The sequence below is a fragment of the Cottoperca gobio genome, chromosome 7 (genome assembly GCF_900634415.1).
Source record: "Cottoperca gobio chromosome 7, fCotGob3.1, whole genome shotgun sequence".
NCBI classification, from domain to species: Eukaryota; Metazoa; Chordata; class Actinopteri; order Perciformes; family Bovichtidae; genus Cottoperca; species Cottoperca gobio.
In genome coordinates this window covers 20,043,669-20,065,198 of record NC_041361.1, presented here as the reverse complement: position 1 = coordinate 20,065,198, position 21,530 = coordinate 20,043,669, and the positions used below count along the sequence as shown (strand labels likewise).

The following is a 21,530-nucleotide window of genomic DNA, read 5'->3' as shown; positions in this document are numbered from 1 at the left end:
AAGTGACATCACTTGAGGACATTTATCCGACTTTGCGTAGCTCCCTTTGGAGCCTCAAAAGGCTTTTACAACTTTTTTTAAACATATGCAGTAGTACTCCCCAAGACCTGTAAGCAGACTTTGATGTGTACAATCAGTGGAGTTCCCTTTTAATAATCCTGCACGTTGTTTGCACCAGGACAGTAACCAAACTCTCTTTCACTTGTTTTCTGTCTCTTTCTTCCAGCTGAGGCTGTCGACAGTGACCCTTCCAGGTAAACGGCGTATTTACACAGCTAAGAATAAATAAAGTATGACTGAGAGAGGCATAGAGACATGAAGAGAGCAGAGAGGACAAGGAGAAGAGGAAAAACATCAACCAAATTTGAATTAAAATACCATTTTGTGCAATTTTTTTATTATTTCTAAAAAGCTGTTTTTGACGGGGAGGAAATGTGTAACGGATAATAGCAATTAGCAAACATCATTACATCTTGAGTATCCATACCCTACATGTAAAATGGCATTATTATATTTCCCAGAACGCAATGTGCTCGGTCAGTGCGTGTTCGGAAGTCCAGACCTGTTTCCCAATTCTGCCACACACTCTTCACCACAGACATACTCTCCTACATACAGGTAACACTCACACACGCGCACACACACATACAAATAAGAAAAAACATCCCTTTTAAATTACACCCTTGTCTTTACCTCGTTTCTATTTGCTTGCTGCACTGCGCTGTACTGCTGTTCAACCCTCCAAAGGAAACGATTTAGAAAATCCTGTCACACTGAAGCAGAAGAATTGGCGGGGGCTTCTTTCAGCACATGCACACACTAACAGTCCATCCCACCCCCCAGTGTACTCACAGCTGCCTTCATGTGTATGGTGATGCTTATAGTTTATTGCTGGCTTTTTCTCCTTTCAATCCATCCCCCCCTTTTTATCTCTTCCTCTCTTGTGAAAGGGATTAAAATGCACTGGCCTCTTTGTTGCCTCCTCTCTCTGCTCCTCTTTTCAGAGTGTGTGCGTGTGCGTGTGTGTGTGTGTGTGTGTGTGTGTGTGCTTATGTGCGCCTCTTCCCAGTGCTTCTAAATCTTTATTCCCCTTATTTCTTACTCTGCCTTTTTCTAATCTGTTATTTTTCTCTGTCTCCTCTCTGCTGTGCTTGGCTTGGTGCAGAAGAAGAAGGAGAATGTCTCGGACACAGGTACTAAACCCCATCTGTGACTGCTTCTTTTGCATGCAAGCCGGTGGGCTGCTTCCTGCAGTGACCAGGGCAAAGCTACCACAGAGGTCATGTCCCTGGATCCTTTTTAGCAATCTTGGGGGGAATTTACATTCTACATTCTTCCTTTTTTTTTGCTTTCTTGCAAAGTCGACACCACTCTCATGTCTGTACAATAAATAAGCCAGTTGCTTAGCTTAGCACAACGGCTAGTCCCGCTTCAAATGTTATCAGCCGATTAAATGGCTGTTATCAGTTGTCATCGGGAGCATAGAGATGAGGTGGTATGGTCCTGCTCAGTAGGCCGTTTAATCTATTCATCATCTATTGGTAAACTGGATCACTGCAGGGAGGTTCAATATTGTTACGCGGCGACCTCTAGTGGCCGTAGTAATCGTGGCGGTAACAAAGGAGGAAGTCAAGGGACATAGTATAAAGAGCGACAAATACCATGTAGGGAGGAGGTCATGGGTGGATGGATGTATTAATCAAACAAAGGGCTTTCACTCTGGAGAGTGAAAACATGTTGACCTATCTTAAACTTACGTAAAGTTTCTTCCATTTTCCCCCTTTAATTATGGGGTTTATTTTAGGAAGTTTTTCCTTGTGCGATGCGAGGGTCTAAGGACAGAGGGTGTCGTAACCTGTACAGTCTGTAAAGCACACTGAGACAAATGTATAATTTGTGATATTGGGCTATACAAATAAATTTGATTTGATTTGATTTGATTTACTGAACTTCCGTACGTAAGGGTGTGTGACAAACGTACTTATTTGAACCCGAACCATGATCTTTTTCTCAACCTAACCAAATAGTTTTGTTTCAATTTGCAATGTTAACTTTGTGTTAACTATGTGTTAACTATGTGTCAACTGCGATCGTTTCACAACGTCTGAAGCATTATGATGGTAGTGATAACAACTGATAACGGATAATGGGCTGGTAATATTTTAAATGGGTGCTCTGTCCAACGGTAATTGCATTTTGATCCAGCATGTAACTTTGTCTGAATTTAACAATCTGCTCAGTTCAGCTGCTGGCTCTACCTTCACATTTAATGGACAGATAAATAAGTGGTATCGATCTTCTCGTCTAACTCTTTGCAAGAAAGCGAAGAAGCCTGTTTCCCAAAATGTCAAACTATTCTTTTGATTTGCTTTTAGATTCAGTTTGATGAGTTTGGCCAACAGAATAATATTAAAATCCAGATTCAGTGATTCTCCACCAGAAAAACAGTCAACATGAACGTTTCCTGCATAGAACTTAGAACTTTAGTCCTAAATACAAGGAAAGTTCTGAAAGTTATTTTAGGTAGAAGTTAGTTGTTGATTTCCAGAATGATTTCCTTTTAAAGATCTACTTGATTTCAGCAAAACGTGCAGTTAACAGGACTGAGTTACGGCCCTGGCAGTGACATTAAGTGACATTACTCACTCAGTGCTGTTCCTCAGCACTTTTAACTCTCTTGCTCTGTTTAATCACCATTTTCCTTGCATTGTATCTTCCTTCCCTCCTATTATAACTGTCATGTCTTACGTCGACCTCGTCCCCTCTTTGTTTGCATCTCCATCTGCACTCTCATCTCTCCTTTTCGACTTCTCTTTCTTCTCCAGAGCTCCGGGCAGCAGATTCCTGTGGTGGTTGAAAGCTGTATCCGTTTCATAAACCTTCACGGTGAGTCACTTTTTATGTTATAGCAATGAGCCATGCTGAGAGAGCTTTGGACACTGAGGCTGAGAAGCAATCCTGTATGTTCCTGAATGTTCCTGAATGATGCATCATGCATCTATGAAGATGTAACATAATGTGTGTGTCTCAGGCCTCCACCATGAAGGGATATTCAGAGTTCCTGGGTCACAGAGGGAGGTTAACCACATCAGAGATGCATTTGAAAGAGGTAAATGAGATTTTGAATAATTTAATATTTTTTTCCACTGACGGACTTAAATAAAAAATATTATTTTGGCCGGCGACACACGTGGCAGGATGTATTATGTTTTCTACCCATTCTCGTGAACACGATATCTCACGATCGCCTGGAGGTCATTTCACTTGAACTCAAGGATGAACTGATCAAAGGTCAAGGTCACTGTGACCTCACAAAATACTTTTTCCGCCATAATTTAGGAATACATACGCTAATTGTGATTTCACACAAATGTCTAATAGGATGAAATGATGAAGTGATGACACTTAATACATTTTTATTAAATTCCTTCAAAGTCTTCCCGGCATATTTTCAGTCTGGACAAACATGGATGTAAACTGCAACTTTAATTTTGATCATTATTTTAATAACCTGGTTTAACAATGTAGATCTAACTTTTAACAGTGAGCAATAAGTTATTCATAACCCTAGACCCATAATAACAGATTGTTTTGGCCTATTGAAGCTGTAGCCACAACATCTTCATAATTATTGCCTCATATAGTTGATTTTGGTAATATTTGCTTTCCACATCCAACAGATACAGAGAAACATTAGCATTCATTTGGAGTTGTGTATGTCTCTGGCTCTCTACTAACTACTAAGGGAAATATATATGTCTTTTTTGTCAGCCAAAAACAACACTATGAAAGCGGTGAGAGTGAACTAAAACAATGAGCTGAAAGATGCTAAAAAGCTCTGTAGAGCTGAGGGGAACTCTCATTGAATCCATTACTAATTGATAAAGAGAGGTGATGATATGTATGGCTAAAATGCTCATTCCAATAGTCTAAATTCGGTAATCAATGAACGTATCACTCCCAATAATTAGACATTTAGAGGAACACAATTTTACAACTTTTTTTCTGCAACCCTTCTGCGTTGAACTGTTTGTCTTGTTTCTGCTGGATAAAGTGTACCTGTGCTTGTGTTGCTACATGCACACGTGTGTCTGTTTCCTCCCCTGCAGGAGAGGATCCGCTGTCAGACAGTGAGTGTGATCTGGACTCTGTGGCCGGTGTGTTGAAGCTTTACTTCAGGGGCCTTGAGCCTCCTCTCTTCCCGTACGACAGCTACACCCAGCTGCTGGAGTGTGCCCGTAAGTCCCCCGTGCACAACCTCTACAGCATGTCCACGTGTGATTCTGTTTTTTAAAGCAGGTTTTCGTGTGTGCTTCCCGTCACTTAGTTATTTATGTATTCAAGATATTTATTGTCATATGAACAGATAACAGACAGTTATACTGTACAATGAAAAACTTACGGTACTTTACTAATCCTCCAACAGCAAAAAATTAAAATTAGAACTAAAAGCAAGAGATATACATAATATACAATATAAAATAAATAAAGAGGTAAAAGGTATTGCACATAGATTCACAATACAGTGTTAGTACTGTGAAATTTGAAATATTGCACAAATAAGGCGGACAACAACAAAGTGCACCATGCATTGTTTAAGTTGTGTTGTTTTCACAGTTCAATCAGTTGAGGGGGGGGGGGAGTGGGGGGAGCATATTCGCAAGCCTGATGGCCTGCGGGTAGAAACTGTTCGTTAGTCTCGTAGTCCTGGATTTCAGACTCCTGTAGCGCCTGCCTGATGGCAGCAGAGTGAAGAGTCTGTGCGGGGGGTGTACTGTCCCTGATGATGTTGTGGGCTCTCCTGGTGACCCTGGTGGTGTAAATGTCATGAAGTGAGGGGAAGGCTGCTCCTGTGATGTACTGTGCAGTTTTTATCACACGCTGGAGTGCCTTCCTGTCCCGGGCAGTGCAGTTTCCACACCAGACCGTGATGGCACTGGTGAGGACGCTCTCAACTGTACATCTGTAGAAGTTGCTGAGAATTTTGGATGACATGCCGAATTTTCTCAGCCTCCTTAGGAAGTACAGTCGCTACTGGGATTTCTTGATGTTCTGTCATGTGTTTTGAGACCAGGTGAGATCCTCGCTGAGGAGGGTTCCGAGAAATTTAAAGGTTTTCACCCTGTCCACCTCGGTCTCACCTGTGTACAGTGGTGTGTGCTGCACACTCTTCCTCCGTGGATCAATAATCATCTCCTTGGTTTTTTCTGCGTTCAGGGAGAGATTATTGTCCTGACACCAGGTCACCAGGTCTGCCACCTCTCTTCTATACGCTGCCTCAGCCCCACGAGTGATCAGTCCAATGACTGTTGTATTATCCGCAAACTTGATGATACAAGTGTTGCTCTGGGAGGCCGCACAGTCGTATGTGTATCATTTGGGTTTTGTTTGTGCTTATTCTACCTCGATTTAGCTGATTCTCCCCCTCATGTACAGTAGAACGTGTTTGCATTTGAATAATCCTGGTAATGTTGATGCTTCACATACAAAGTAACTAGTTTAGAGAATTCTCCCTTACAATTACATATACTGTCGATGCAAGCAGCACTGGAATGTAACTAAGTACATTTACTCAGTACAAATTTGAGGTACTCTTTCTATTTTATGTTACTTTATTTTTCTACTCCACTACATCTCAGACAAATATTGTACTTTTTACTCCCTTACATTTATCTGACAGCTTTAGTCGCTTTTCAAAAAAACAATTTGTCATCCCCTTCCTGTCCAGTGAAAACCATGTATCTCCAAATTCGGTGATTATGAATGCGTGTGGTCTTTACGTGTTCATAAGATTTTCCTGCTTTTTAAGCTAAATAAACTATTGAAAAACCCGCTTATGTAAGCTACTGTATGTACAAAGGATGCATCCTAACTGCTGCAGCCTGGGTTTGAATCTAACCCGCGGCCCTTTGCTACATGTCTTCCCCTCCATCTCTCTTGTTCCTTTATATCTTTGGCTGTACGAGCAAAAAAGGTCAAAGAAATTCTTCGCTTGGATCGCCTGAAAAATGCATCATCACAAAGCTCTTTTTCATGAAAAAAATACTTGTTTTTTTACAGCGACAAAGCATATGATAGAATATGATGCATTACTGTAGATTAAACTACCCAACTGCATACAAAGGAGAAATTAGCACATTAAACATCTACAGCAGTAACATGCAACATAAACATTAATGCAGCAGTAAAATACCAACATACCAAAAACATCTTATATAATAGTAAAACACACAGGAAACACTGCAGAATGAATACTTTTCATACATTAAGTACAGTTAGCTAATAAAACGTGCATACTTTAAATGAATAAGGTTTTGACTGCAGGACTTGTGGTGGAGCATGTTCACAGTGTTTAAGTAAAGGATCTGAATACTTCCTCCACCACTGGATGCAAGCTCGGGCATCTTCTGCTCTCTCTGCTGGTGGTGCATCCTTTTTCCAAAACAGAAACTCTGGGTCGCACACATTTACACAGCTAATCACAGTTTTGAACCTGCCTGCAGATTTTTAGTTTGTTTACTCCACATAAATACTTGGATATAGTGTCAGTGGTGCATAATAGTTAAATATTTCCTCTTTCCTTTCTGTCATGATCAGAAATCGAGGGGGTGACAGAGAGAGCGGTCCAGATCAAAGGGATTGTCTCCACCTTCCCACGGCCTCTCCTCATCGTGATGCGCTACCTTTTCGCTTTCCTCAACCAGTAAGCTACACCATAATCACTTTATGCTATCCCTGCTGTGGTCATGAAAGTTAATAAACTTATGAAACACCCATGCCAAAAAATCACAAGTAATTGTGTGTGTCCCCAGCGTGTCTCAGTACAGTGATGAGAACATGATGCTGCCCTACAACCTGGCCGTGTGCTTCGGGCCGAGCCTGCTGAGAGGGTTGGATTCTGATGACGCTGTTGCTAGGCAGCCACAGATCAATGATCTCGTCAAAACCATGATCCTCCAACATGACCTCATCTACCCCGGCCAATCAGAACTGCCGGGCCCCGTCTACGAGAAGCACATGACTCTGGAGCAGGAGTACTGGTGAGATGATGTCACTGATGTCAATGTGTGTTGGCTGTGACGATACAGTCAACATGACAACCGAAAACTGGCAAAAAGTAGTAGAATTAATAAATTAGTCCAAAATATGAATATTTGTTTTTATTCCATATAAAATCAATTTTAACGTTAATAGCTACTAAGCATTTTAGCTGACAAGCTAACGCTGACAATATTATCTGGCTAATGCTATTTTTAACATATTTCTGTAAATTAATTGATATGCTATTTGCATTTTAAAACTTTTTATTTTTTTATTCACTCCATGGAACTAATTTAACTGTGAATATTATTATTATATTATTTGTAAATATTTTTGTTATAGTTTTGATTCGTTTGATGTAAATGTGGTACTAGTTGTGATGAAATGCTGTTGAATCTTTTAGTTTTGTCCTTAGTACTGATCGATTGATGAAATGAATTACAATGTTAATAGCTAGTTAGCATGTTAGCTGGGCGATAAATAGAAAATCACAATATCTTTGACCAAATACCTCCTTATAGATATCTCGACAGTATTGTAAGGTTGACTATTGGTGTTTTACCAAAAAATGTACACAATGAGATTTTAGATAAATAATCTTCAGTAATGTGGATATAATGATTAAGTGGGTCAAGAGCTAGAACAGTCTGGTGAGTTCAGAATATCACGTCACCTCACTGCAGCCTCTAAAATCAGGAAAAGAAAACACTTCAATATTCAATATCCAAAATGTAAGACGATATGTAGTCTCATATCATATTATATTGATATATTGCCCTGCCCAGGCTAGCGCAAAGAATGTTAGCTAGCTGATGCTATTTTTAAAGTTTTAATTTATTTTAGCAAAAAGGAAAAACTAACAACTGGATTGGAGGTTAAAGGAAAAGTAAAAAGCTTGTTATGTATTTATAAACTTAACTGTAATTATTAAACTATCGATATTATTATATTATATGCCAATGTATTTTATTTGATTATTTTCATGATAACCCTTTACTACATTTGTTGTTATGGGGCTCTGCACAAAAATGGTCTTGATGCATTTGGTCAAATCTGGTTAAATGGTTTAATTCTAAATCTAACTTGAATATGTGATTAAACTGACTTCCATTGCTCATGTTTAAACATAATCTAATCTCCATTTCTTTCTGTTCTCTGGGCGTAAATGAAAGACTGGGCCGCAGCCTCCCCAGAGCTTTGTTGCTAATGTTAGAGTTTAAGACTCAGTCTGACTTCCAAGCATGCAGAGCAGCTTGCCCCTTAGCCTCTTTTTTCATGGCTCATCCTCTTGAAACAGAATTTCATGCCATGCCAAAGGCATTTATGTGCAGCTGGCAATTGTGTAAAGACTGCTTAATACTATTAAGCTGATTGCTCACTAAAATTGAACAAGAGCCTCCAGTCTATCGACAGTGTCCATGACAACCTCCAACAACCCAAAATTAGCTCTCGGGGAATTCACTAAAACGGTCTGTTTTCTTATTGAAACATTGATACAACGTACTTTTTGAGGGTCATTTTGAGAAATCTCACAGCAGTAAGTACTATAAAATGTTATTATTAGGATTGTGTGAAACTGCATTAGAGAAGTGAAGGATTGTATAAAGAAAGCCTGTGGTGTGTTTCAAACACAAGAGGAACTGTGCACCGACTTCTGTTTTTCTGTTTGTCTGCAGTGAACCAATCACAGAGGAGGGAGACGGAGAGACTGAGCCCCTGCCCAGTGAGGACGGTGAGTGCATACAGTACACACACACACACACACACACACACACACACACACACACACACACACACACACACGAAAATGAAGATTAATAAAATATATAAAATGTGCCTGAGTTGACTGTAACTGTGCATGTGCGTACAGAGTGGGAGGCAGTGGCAATGTTTGACTACGCAGCAAGATCTCCAGCTGAGCTGTCCTTCAAGCAGGGAGAGCTTCTCATCCTCCACAGCAAGGCCTCCTGTGATTGGTGGCGAGGCGAAGTGGGAGGGGTTAAGGGTCTCATCCCTCACAAGTACATCAGCGTGCTGGAAGGGTGAGTGACATTTCCACTTCAGCAGCATTCAGGCAACCTGTGAACATCATCAACCCCAGTTGTGGAACTAATAAAGGATTTCTTCACCTTTTAAGAAAACATGAATGTTTTTAGTCCTATGTAGAACATGGTGCACTTAAGTGTGGCCACAATGAGTAATACAACAACAAACACAAACACAGGTGAAAGAAGAATAATTAAGGAACTTTATAAATATTATCCGATTAGGTTTTGGAACTACTGCTTTAGACATCAGTCTTAAATACTTGTGTGTGTATCTAAATTATATTGGCCTAAACTATTCCACAGTTGACTCTGGCCATAGTCCAAACAGTCTTGATTACAGTAGTTGTATAGACACAGGTTGTATTAGCAGGGGGTGGACAAATGAACACAAATACCTTTATGATATCTTACAAAAATAACACCGGCAAAAGACGCAAAATTGCTATACATTAAATTCACATCGACATAAGATGAAACAAAAATCACAAGTTTCACAAAGGTGGTGTTTTTGTAGAGCTGTTGCAATGCATTATGTTCCATACAAAATGTCTGGGCATATTTAATATCCCTCCTGTTCTGCTCCGTCCTACAGAGATTTTGTCACCTTTTATTCAGTATTTAAAAGTTGTACTTGTGAAATATATTCTTAATATATCTTTCTCTCTTCTTCTCTTCCCTCAGGTCAGACCGAGCGAAAAGAGAGGACGGAGGAGGAGGAGGCAGCACTGGAAACCTGACAACAGAAGATCCACAGACGGAGAACACAACTCGGTACACACACACACACACACACACACACACACATTCTTTAATGCACACTGCAATATTATTTCACACCAAAAAAACACTGAATACACACAAACACTCGCACAGACACACATATACATACACACACACACACACACACACACACACGCACAGAAATACTCACTTTCGCATAATTGCACACGGTTTCACACACGGACAACCTCTCGTACATGAATGCACACAACACAAGTTACACAAAGTTCCTGTGTCTCGACAGGATGCGGGTGAACAGCGACAGCGCTTCGTTGCCCGGGAGACAGAGAGGAAGTGAGGGGAGCCCCAATCGAAAGCCGCCGACCTCTCCCGCCACACGACACCTGCCAGTGTAAGACTCACATGACACCTTGTGCTTGACTTATCACTCAAATACATAGAGGTTTATAACCTCAATAGGGCAATATAGGGTTAGGGTTAGAATATTATATAGAGATATAAGGGATTCATGTAGAAACATTCAGCATAAAGGGGAAAAAACAATACCATTAACATATGTTAAAGCTGCTACCTTCATTGATTTTATATCCACAACGGATCATATGTCAGGAAGCTTAATGCAGTCACTTAAGAAATAAAGTGTTTTTCTAAATTAGCGAGATCAAAATCCCGAAAGCTGTCATGTACTTGAGAGATCAATTTCATGGACGCAAACATTTCCCACCTGTTTAGTTTAATCCAGTTTTATTTTGGTTTGGGTTTGAGACATTGGGAGATACTTGTGTCTTTAAGTAATAAAGATGGTATTGTTATTAGTTTGTGCACTTTGCAGTTGTTCAGATGTAAAGCTAAATGTGATCTGCTGGACATTGCAGTGTTTCTCCAGGATCAGTTGAACTGTCAGGGTATCGAAGGTATTAGTTACAGACGGAGAGGCCAGAATGTGGCCTGCAACAGACTACGTAAGGCTTGTTTTTAAAATTGATTTTGATCAATGTATTGTGAAATCAACACAACCACGTGGGGTCCTTGGGCATAAATGTCACAGTAGTATGCATAACTAGCTGCTGACAGACAGATACATACACGCACGACCGAACACTTGATCCCCCCCAGGTTTATGCCTGCCGGAAGAAAATTACTGGAAGCTTCGCAAGAGTTACGCATTTAAGTTTTGACTGGAACTTGGACTGTTTCCATGTTCTGATATGACTTGTCTTTGTAGTGTGAGAAGATAGAGAAAAGCTTCTCCTGCCTAAACATGAAACAAGGTTCAGTTCCGATGTGTGTGGCATTCAGGAATTAGCAGGGCTTTATATCTTTCAGTGATCATTAATCTATCTGCAGTTATGTTTTGTCTAACCTGTTTTACCTTTTGTGTTTCAGGTCTCAGGAGCGAAGACACACTTTGGACACCGTGAGACAGGGCGGCTTCAGACCCCCAGACAGACCTCCGTTTGGTCAGCCAGACAGACAACCAGTCGACAAGGTAAGGAGTTCATCCTGCACCTGGGAGGCCCTCAGCTCTTTAGGAACTCTAAATGCTGTCGGCCTGCAGTGCTTTCTGGGAATTCAGTCGACTCAATTAAATTCATGATGCCAGACGGCAGGTTTGAGCGTTGCCAAGACTGCGGTTGAGTTTTTTGATTAAGGTTTCTGCACACAAAACATAGAGATTATAAAATATGATGTTTTCTTATAAACAAAACTACCCAACAGTTTATACAAGTACAGCTGAAACAATTAGTAGATCAATCAATGAGTACTGTTACTAATGTTTTATCGATTCATGGAGACAATAATCAGCAGATTAATCAGTAAAATCCCACTTTTACATAAATGCATGAGTAATAATTATATAATGATATAGATATAATATATAGTAGTATAAAAGTGAGGGGACATTATTCTACTTTTAATACTTAAGTAAGTACAATTTTACTAAAGTAACATTTTCATTTGTTTGCATTAATTCAGTGATCTGTTTACAGAGAAAAAAACATTGAAACTGCTACTATGAGGTCTGTGTGTTCTGAGGACTGATGTCATGTGATCAACACGTGACGTGAATTTTGTGACTTTGAGTCCGATCAAACGGACACGCCAAAGTCTCACCAACACACAATTTTTAATATGACAATGCCTAATGTCGTTGTGCAAGAAAGAAACATTCAAGAGAAGTGACATAAATACCACAGTCAGCTGATTTCAATCCAACCAATCACCTTCTGGATGAACTCGAACGCAGCATCTTGTGCAGTGGAGAAGTTCTCTCTGGTCAGTGGGAGGTGTTATCAGGGTCACTGAGGCCACATTTTCATCCTCCTCCATGTCTCCTTCCCTTTCCGTTCGCTTCTCCTCTTCTCGTTCTCACGTTCTCACAGGACATGATCAGCCGTCAGATGAATTCTGTGTTCAAGGAGCTCCTGTCTCGACAGCCAGCCTTGCCGTCGTCCACTCTCGCCACCCCTGCTCCCTCTTCCTCCTCCTCCTCCTCCTCCTCCTCTCTTCCTCAAGCTGCCCCCGCTGCCAAAAAAGTCGGATTCGGCCTCAGAGGACGAACCCTTTTCAGACCGGTGGACTAAGAGAGAGGAGAGGATGAGTGGAATTATTGATTTATTGTTTAACTATGATGATTATGCTGATGCCGACGATACATTTGGTGAAGATCTTGATTTATTTTTTTGACACGTGTATAATATTTGCGTCTTTGCCATCTCATAGTGCCACTAGTCTTGGTGCCGTGTTACTGTACGTCCAGTGTGTCTGTTTTACAGCTGGTTTTTGTCTTTTTTTATGTTCTGGTCTGTTTTAGTTCTCCAGGCTTTTGTAATTTTTGGGAGAATCAGGGATGTGACATCACCAGACTGACTTTTTAAAGTGGTTGCCATGGTACTTACAACAACAACAACGACAATATATTTAAGCTGCCCCCTAGTGGCAGGTCTGAGATCGGCTCACCCTTAAAAAGAAAACTGATCCGGGGCCTGATAGGTTTGAACTGTGCTCATTATGTTTTTCAAAAGTAATGTGATCTAGAGAGGTGTCTATCAAACCCCAAAGTGTTCAATATTAAATAAGACATTGTGAAATAAAAAATAAGCTTATGTAACTGTGTGAAAATTAAAAAAGATTTTGTTTTTTTAAACTTGAGGAAATTGATGAAACTCAACTCCTTACCTTTTGTGATAACATAATTTCTTTGGATATTATTAATTATAGACATGTTTATATCAAAATACCCCTTTTCAAAAGTCTGTTTTTATTTCATAATGGCATTTTTCCAGATGACACTTTTAATTCATTTCAAGGTTTATTTCATAATGTCACTTTTCATAATGACAATTCTTATTTCATGTCACTTTTCAAGACAATATTCACTGCCCTCCCACCTCTCCCTCCAGCAGGTCTAGGTGCCATATAAATACTGTGAAAGCTCAACCCCCAGAGAAATGCACACAGCATTCAGAAACTGTGCCTTTTTAAACGAGCCGTCAGCACTTCCATAAGGTTGCGATGTCATAACTATACGTGTATAAAGGTGCCGAAAATGCCGTTACAGTCATGCCCCGGCTGCGATGGCGGCGCAGAGAGCGCAGATACGGAAGACCCGGAAACACTGACCAATCAAAGCGGCTCTTTCGCGAGGGGGCGAGAGACAGGCGGTATAACAGAGCGTTTCAGACAGAGGGGAAATACAGGTATATTCAGTAAATGTGTTTGGTTTTTTAACATTAAAGCATGTAAGCATGTTCTAGTAACATGTTCAACGTTATTCTGAAGAAGCCGACTGGAGGCTGCTGATTTAAATGGACACAGTAACTTCTGTAGCTTTTAAGCCTTAGCTTAATGCTACCTACTGATTACTCATCATTAAAGTGACACCACTGTCGTGGGAAGTGACATGAAATAAATAGTGACATTATTAAAAAGAAGACATATGTACAGAGGTAGATTTTTACTTTACTTTGCATAGAGAATATTGTCGAACTGTTGAGAATAAAGTTGATAGTATATCAACGTTAGACGATTTATTCTCAACATTTTGACTTTTTTTTCAATATTTTGACTATATTTGCAACGTATCAACTTTATTCTCAATATTTAAACATTCTTGAAATACTTCTTTAGCTTTAGTCATTTCCCTTACCCCTGGCCCTAAAACTGTTCTGCACCACTTATGATGAAATAACATTTCATTATAATGAACTGAGTTTTATTAATTACTTAATCATTATTTACCAAATGTTTGTTTTTATTTATATATGTGATACAATTTGTTCATGTGAATATTTATTTATCTATTTATTTATTTAATATTGAACATTTTGGGGCCCCATAGATGTTATTCAGAATGACTGTAAGCAGCGGGGTCAGTCATACTTTATAGCAGCATGCAGCATAAGCACACACACACGAAACACATTCCCCTTCATATGTGATAAATGGCCTGATACGCAGGCCAAAACTCAGGGCTTTTGCAGAGTTGGAGACGGGCTAACTCAGGTTCGGCTTCAATGGAATAAGGAAGAGTTTCTCACCCAGGGCTTTGGTTGACTTGCTCTTCAACTGGAAACTGTGCCCAAGCCTCAACTGCCAAAATGGCCCCTTTATCAGAGAGGATTCAGTGACTTCCTCTGGTTTAAACTGTGAATGCAATGGTGACATTTTGGCGCCACAATCAAAACTCTTTCTCTTATTCATCCACACATTCCCCCCCCCCCACTATCCACAGGTCCCATTCTTTCAGGATTTCTGCAGCAAGGTGCACAATAACTTTTACTCCAAGAGCATTTGAAACCTTCTTGCATAATGGCATCTCCCCTCTGTCGTGTTTCAGTACTGGAAACATAGAAGTAGAATCCTTTTTAAATATATTCTGCCTCTATGATTAAAACACCCTGTTATTCTGGATCACTGTTTGATGATGTCACTAAATTTACTGTGTTCAATTGTATATGTGGTATTAAAAAAATAATAATTCAATAAAGTGATGAATGATGAAGGGGTCGTCAGTGAATTTAAACTGTGTTCCAAGGGCGGATCTACAGGGCGCCATGTGGGAGCAGCTGCCACATCTACTATGGGCCGTGCCCCATAAGCTTTCTAGCACTAAAAACTGTAATTGTAACATAATGCAATATTCCAACCATTTCAAATGTTATCAGCCTATTAAATGCTGTTCAGTTGTTATTACCACCATTATAATGCTGCTGATGTTGTTAAAGCAGTTTTAAACACGTGGTTATCCTTGTGAATTGAAACAAAACTAGGTGGTTAGGTTTAAGCAACAAAACTACAATCTTTAGGAAAAGGTCATGGTTTTGTTAACTTAAGTTACGTGACAAACATACTTACTTTATATATAAGTACGTTATGCAAATCAGCTTGCGTAAATAAGTTACTTCAACCTTAACTTATTTTAAGTACTTTGTCGCTCTTTATACTTTGTCACCTGACTTGCTCCTGTCCTAATTACTACAGCCACGAGAGGTCGCCACCTAACAATATTGAAGCCGCCTGCCGTGATCCATCTTAACAATAGATGATAATGGCCTACTGAGCCAAGTAGGGGGCAGAGGAGCGCCATGCCACCTAAAATCTATGCTCCCGATGACAACTGATGGCGACCATCAATGGGTTGATTACATTTGAAGCGGGTGAATATTTAGCCTTCACAGTGTCTCTAAGCTGTCCAGACTTCCAAAACAAACAACATACAGGCATCTAAAGTGATGTCAGAGCTTCTAATAAAGCTAGTAAAGTTAAACTAACACAGAGTCAGTAGTTATAAACTAAACTAGATTAAATAATCAGAGCATGTTCATTATCATAATCAGCTATCAAGATCAGCTGCCTGCTACAACAGAGCTGGTGTGTTTCTTCAGTTCTTCACTAGACATAATTTTCAACAAACTTTAGGTGCGCAGTGTCAACAAAAGTTGTTACGTTATTATGTTGTACCCCATATAATAATAATAATTGTTATTAATAGTAATAATTTACTTTATTTATAGAGTTCTTTTCATACAAGAGATGTAGCTCAAAGTGCTTTACAAAACAAAGACCATTAGGAATAATAAAAATGAGAAAATGTCTAAAAAAAACCCGAAAACAAACCTCATCAAAACAAAAGCAATAGAAAGAATTACATTTATTATAAGTCAAATTAAATAAATAGGTTTTTAGCTGTTGTTTAAAAGTGTTTAGGAGCATAGTTTTTTATATAAACTGTGTGTGTGTGTGTGTGTGTGTGCGTGTGTGTGTGTGTGTGTGTGTGTGAGAGAGTGTGTTTGATTGTCTCCATTTGTGTGTTACAACGGCACCCAAGTTCTGTTACATGATCTTTTAGGCCCATCCGCTCTTCTTCCTAAAATAACCCCTTCTCTCTCACACACACACACACACACACACACACACACACACACACACACACACACACACACACACACACACACACACACACATATATATACTGTACACCACACAGGAATAAGAGGCACTGTACCACATTAGCACTTCTGGTGTCTGTGTGTCTGTATTAGTTCAGCTCTGAGGGACATTGTGATTAAGCAGCTGAACTGATCTCATTGACATTTCAGATTAGCACTCTCTGCAGGGCTCCCCTGCCTTGTCTCTCTCTCTCTCTGTCATTGATACAGGATTAAGATAGCCCTTTAAATACGGTAAGTCAGGCATGATTCATCATTTCTACTGTTACTGTACCTGTTTTGGATCTGCTACTATTATTTCTGAATGAGGATAAGAGTTACAACTACAGTGTTTGTCCTCAGCAGCACCTGCTTCATGTAGCCTATATCATATCTGATACATGCAAATGGAGTTAATGTATTTTAATCAACTTGCATGTATTAATGATTAAGTATTTGAACTAACTGTTAAGACTTTAAATCATATCTTAAGATAAAAAGGACACATTTTTGCTTTTACTATATCAATATAATTTATAAAATGTCCTTTTAAAATGACCAGCTGCTATTTACAGATTTTGGTATCGCTTCTTTTTTGGTTGGGCTAAAGAACAGGTGCTGGTGCCAGTGCTCAGCTCAATGTTACACGCTACATGCTTGCAATGCGCTGCAGGGGTGTATTTATGTGTGTTGTGTTATGTGTGTGTGCATTGGTTGACAGTATATATGTATGTATGTTAACGTTAGACAAGATCAGAAGAGGCCGTCTATCTTCATGCGTGTGAAAAAAAGTGTGTGCTTTATCCTTCAGTGAGGATGATGATGGTAAGCGACGACTATCTGGTGGAGTGTAAGATCGATGACGACAGTGATGAAGACTATAGAGGACCAGAAGAACAGATAACCACGCCTCCTCCTCCCCCTGAGTTTGCATCCAAAGCCTCGACTCCAGCGTCCATTTCTCCGACCCCTCCCACGGCCCCTGCTATGCCTACACCAACCATTACGCCCTCACCCACCTATCCTATCAACAGGGACCCTCATGGAATCAACCAGCACCTAAAGGTTCACTTTGTCATCCTCATGCTGCTATCTCATGTGGTGTACCCCAAGGTTCCATGTTAGGCCCTATCTTATTTTGATTATATGTGCTTCCGCTGGAGACTCTTTTAGAAACATCTCTTATTATTACTGAGTTCATTTTATTTATTTATTTATTTATAACCTTTATTTAATCAGGATATGGCCTCATTGAGATTAAAAATCTCCTTTTCAAGAGTGTCCTTGCCAAGATAGGCAGCAGCACAGTTACAGACAAAAAACAATCACAATCACCACACAATCACAATTACAGCATTATTTAAAACATTTACAGACACAGCGGTATGCTTCCATGTCTTTAAGAGTTGCTTTAAGTTTGTTCAGAGAGACCAGCTCTCTGAGTTTCAGAGACCAGATTCTAAATAGTAACTTAGAAAAATTATCCTGGCCAAAAAATTTTTCTAAATTTAATTTTAATCTTCTCCCCATTTTACAGATAGAGAAAATAACATAAATGATCCTGCCAAAACGTTTTTTTCATTTGTTTTCAAGTCATAAACACAGGAGAGAAAACTATTTAGATTAGACTTAAAATGATTTGTGACTTTTTTCTTTTAGGGTTTCCACACATGTAAAAAAAAAATGGGTGTCACTTTTTATTCTGCTGTAGAATTTGGTAATTCCTATCATCTAATTATCATTTGATCTCTTCACATCTATACTGGACCTGCATACTGTTTTTATTTGCTCTATTAGTAAACTGACTTGACTACCACCCTCTCTGTTGTTCCTTGTCTGTAGGTGGAGGTCAGTGACGTACTGGCGGAGCCCGCCACACCTCGTAGCATAGACCAAGTGTGGCTTTACAGTGTGGTAGGCTTCGAGGGCGCTCGTATCTGGACGTACCGCTGCCTCTCCTTGTTGCTTGCCGTGCCCTTAGCTCTCCTTTGTGGTATCTCCCTGGCCATTCTCGCCTGTCTACATGTCTGGTATGCTGGTGCAATAAAAATGCTCCCGTATGCTGTTGTGCACATTAATGTGAGAAAGTCATATGCTTGCACATTCATCAAATACAGTAAATGCAGAAGATTCACGCTGATAGCACTGTTGCTCTAAACCAGTGGTTCCAATGTTTTTGCATGTGACCCCTAACGTTAGGTCTAATTTCAGTTACATAAGGCTATAGCTTATGAAAAGGGCTGCAATCAATGATTATAAATTAATATGCCAAATATTTTGTTATCGTTTAAATCAAATCAAATCAAATTTAGTTATTTAGCCCAATATCACAAATTATACATTTGTCTCAGTGTGCTTTACAGACTGTACAGGTTACGACACCCTCTGTCCTTAGACCCTCGCATCGCACAAGGAAAAACTTCCTAAAAGAAACCCCAAAATTAAAGGGGGAAAATGGAAGAAACCTCAGGGAGAGCAGCTGAGGAGGGATCCCTCTCCCAGGACGGACAGACATGCAATAGATGTCGTGTGTACAGGATAAACATAGTACAAATACAACATTTGACAGAAATTATGTTGTTTACAAGAAAGATGTTAGAAAATAGTGAACATTCACATCCTATCATCCCATTTGGCATCTTTAAAAACGTATTTTTGTTTGACCAACAGTTCTAAACCCAAAGCTATTCCCTTTACAATAATATAATACTTAATTACATCCACTAATTACACTTATTCTCTTTCAACGTAACAATATAATACTTGCAACAACTCAAAGTATGATTTCCTTTTACCAACTACTTATTCACATAAGAGAGTTCCAGTACAGACAACTTTTTAAATCTTTATATCACATTATGTAGCAACATTTATATGTTTGCTCATTTGAACTCAATGTCAAATGCATACCTTGTTGGTAAACTAACAACTAACATTTCACCATGGAAGTATTTTAGCCAATAATAATCTTAATTCAGTTTTCTTTACTCACATTTTAGAAAGTTTTTAGACCCGATAGTTTTATTAATTCTTTCCCTCTCTCCCTCTAGGTTTGTGGTGCCTTGCATACAGCTGAGCAACACCTTCCTTCCCTGCCTGCGGTCCGTGTGTATGTGTGCTGTGAATGTTTTCATCGCTCCCTTCTGTACGTCTCTCGCTCTCTGCTGCAGTCAAATCACCATTACACTGTCCAACAAGGACTGGCATCGAATGAGAGACAAAGAGTCTGTATGAGTGTGAGACAAATGGAGTGATATCGAGTGACTGAGTGAGTGGGAGAGAGGGTGAGAGAATTTATTAGAATTTGCATGTGTCTTTTTTAGTTTTTTAATTGGCATGGTTCTGCAACATGGTAATGCTATTTGATATGTTTTCTATGTGTAAAGCAATTCATACAAAATATTATTGTTATTTTAAAAATAAACTCTGATTCAATTGTACCAAGCTATCAATAAAATATATGTCAAAGATTCCTTGAGCATATTTGTTTTGTTTGACCAAATAGACTATGTGAATGGATTTTACAGATATTTGCACAGCTGAGTCTAGAATTAAGTTGACTCAATCAATAAAATGCTTTTTAGGGAATGTACAACTCTGGTTAATCTTTACAAATCTTCAAATATTTATTAGGCAAAAAGAAAATAATCATACATTTGCTGTTTCCAGCTTCGCAGGCTGTGGGATTTGCAACGTTTCTTTAAAAAAAGGTGCCTGGAACACCTCCCTAGGGAGGCGGCCAGGTGGCATCCTTACTAGATGCCCAAACCACCTCAACTGGCTCCTTTCAACGCAAAGGAGCAGCGGCTCTACTCCGCGTCTCTCACTGATGGCTGAGCTTCTCACCCTATCTCTAAGGGAGACGCCAGCCATCCGTGTGAGAAAACCCATTTCGGCCGCTTGTACCCGTGATCTCGTTCTTTTGGTCATGACCCAACCTTCATGACCATAGGTGAGGGTAGGAACGAAGATCGCCCGGAAGATCGAAAGCTTTGCCTTCTGGCTCAGCTCTCTTTTCGTCACAACGGTGTGGTAAAGCGAATGTAATACCGCCCCCGCTGCTCCGATTCTCCGGCCAATCTCTCGCTCCATCGTGCTCTCACTCGCGAACAAGACCAGATTTTGAGCTGCTGATCCTCATCCCAACCGCTTCACACTCGGCTGCGAACCGATCCAGTGACTGCTGAAGGTCACAGACCGATGATGCCATCAGGACCACATCATCTGCAAAGAGCAGCGATGAGATCCTCAGGCCACCGAACTGCAACCCCTCTCCTCCACGACTACGCCTCGATATCCTGTCCATGAAAATCACAAACAGGATTGGTGACAAAGCGCAGCCCTGGCGGAGGCCAACATTCACTGGGAATGAGTCCGACTTACTGCCGAGTATCCGGACACAACTCTCGCTTTGGGCGTACAGGGATTGGATGGCCCTCAGAAGTGACCTCCTCATCTCATACTCCCGCAGCACCTCCCACAGTATCACCCGGGGGACCCGGTCATACGCCTTCTCCAGATCCACAAAACACATGTAGACCGGTTGGGCGTACTCCCAGGCCCCCTCCAGGATCCTTGCGAGAGGAAAGAGTTGGTCCGTTGTTCCACGACCAGGATGGAATCCGCATTGTTCCTCTTCAATCAGATGTTCGACTATCGGCCGAACCCTTCTTTCCAGCACCTTGGAGTAGACTTTACCAGGGAGGCTGAGAAGTGTGATACCCCTGTAGTTGGCACACACTCTCTGGTCCCCCTTTTTGAATAGGGGAACCACCACCCCGGTCTGCCACCCCCTAGGCACTGTCCCAGACTTCCACGCAATGTTGAGGAGGCATGTCAACCAAGACAGCCCCTCAACACCCAAAGCCTTCAGCATTTCTGGATGGATCTCATCAATCCCTGCGGCTTTACCACTGTGGAGTTGTTTGACTACCTCAGTGACTTCCAACAGGGAAATTGACGATGGTCCCCCATCAGCTTCCAGCTCTGCCTCTACCATAGAGGGCGTGTTAGTCGGATTCAGGAGTTCCTCAAAGTGCTCCTTCCACTGCCTGATAACCTTCTCAGTTGAAGTCAGCAGGGTCCCACCCTTGCTGTACATAGCTTGGATGGTTCCCCGCTTCCCCCTCCTGAGGTTCCGGACGGTTTTCCAAAAGCACCTTGGTGCCGACCGAAAGTCCTTCCCCACAGCTTCTCCGAACTTCTCCCACACCCGCTGCTTTGCCTCTGCCACGGCAGAGGCTGCCGCCCTTCGAGTCCGTCGGTACCC

General features: G+C 40.5%; 2 protein-coding genes across 3 annotated transcripts in view; both read left to right on the top strand.

Annotated features, from left to right (window-relative positions):
- arhgap4b (Rho GTPase activating protein 4b) overlaps positions 1 to 14,835 on the top strand; it is a 34,718-nt gene extending 19,883 nt beyond the window's left edge. The window contains exons 12-24 of one of the 2 annotated variants that reach the window (XM_029435748.1): positions 227 to 254; positions 1,166 to 1,193; positions 2,826 to 2,886; positions 3,032 to 3,109; positions 4,110 to 4,238; positions 6,598 to 6,703; positions 6,813 to 7,040; positions 8,718 to 8,773; positions 8,912 to 9,083; positions 9,771 to 9,860; positions 10,114 to 10,221; positions 11,217 to 11,319; positions 12,215 to 14,835. In XM_029435748.1, the coding sequence (XP_029291608.1) occupies positions 227 to 254; positions 1,166 to 1,193; positions 2,826 to 2,886; positions 3,032 to 3,109; positions 4,110 to 4,238; positions 6,598 to 6,703; positions 6,813 to 7,040; positions 8,718 to 8,773; positions 8,912 to 9,083; positions 9,771 to 9,860; positions 10,114 to 10,221; positions 11,217 to 11,319; positions 12,215 to 12,415 (1,388 nt within the window). In that variant the 3' untranslated portion in view covers positions 12,416 to 14,835. Of the gene's footprint in view, positions 1 to 226; positions 255 to 521; positions 619 to 1,165; positions 1,194 to 2,825; positions 2,887 to 3,031; positions 3,110 to 4,109; positions 4,239 to 6,597; positions 6,704 to 6,812; positions 7,041 to 8,717; positions 8,774 to 8,911; positions 9,084 to 9,770; positions 9,861 to 10,113; positions 10,222 to 11,216; positions 11,320 to 12,214 lie in introns of both variants that reach the window. The other variant, XM_029435747.1, reaches the window with a different exon arrangement.
- A 1,225-nt stretch (positions 14,836 to 16,060) lies between these two features.
- cav4b (caveolin 4b) lies at positions 16,061 to 19,733 on the top strand. Its single transcript, XM_029436034.1, has 4 exons — positions 16,061 to 16,516; positions 17,073 to 17,326; positions 18,104 to 18,291; positions 19,312 to 19,733. The coding sequence occupies exons 2-4, from the start codon at positions 17,078 to 17,080 to the stop codon at positions 19,493 to 19,495; spliced, it is 621 nt and encodes a 206-aa protein (XP_029291894.1). The 5' UTR covers positions 16,061 to 16,516; positions 17,073 to 17,077; the 3' UTR covers positions 19,496 to 19,733.
- The last annotated feature ends 1,797 nt before the right edge of the window (positions 19,734 to 21,530 follow it).

What these genes read in the sequence shown, in the direction of transcription:
- cav4b (XM_029436034.1), top strand. Translation starts at nt 17,078, where the DNA reads ATGATGATGGTAAGCGACGACTATCTGGTGGAGTGTAAGATCGATGAC. An exon ending in GAATCAACCAGCACCTAAAG is followed by an intron (nt 17,327 to 18,103) that starts GTTCACTTTGTC and finishes CCTTGTCTGTAG; the next exon opens with GTGGAGGTCAGTGACGTACT. An exon ending in CTCGCCTGTCTACATGTCTG is followed by an intron (nt 18,292 to 19,311) that starts GTATGCTGGTGC and finishes CTCTCCCTCTAG; the next exon opens with GTTTGTGGTGCCTTGCATAC.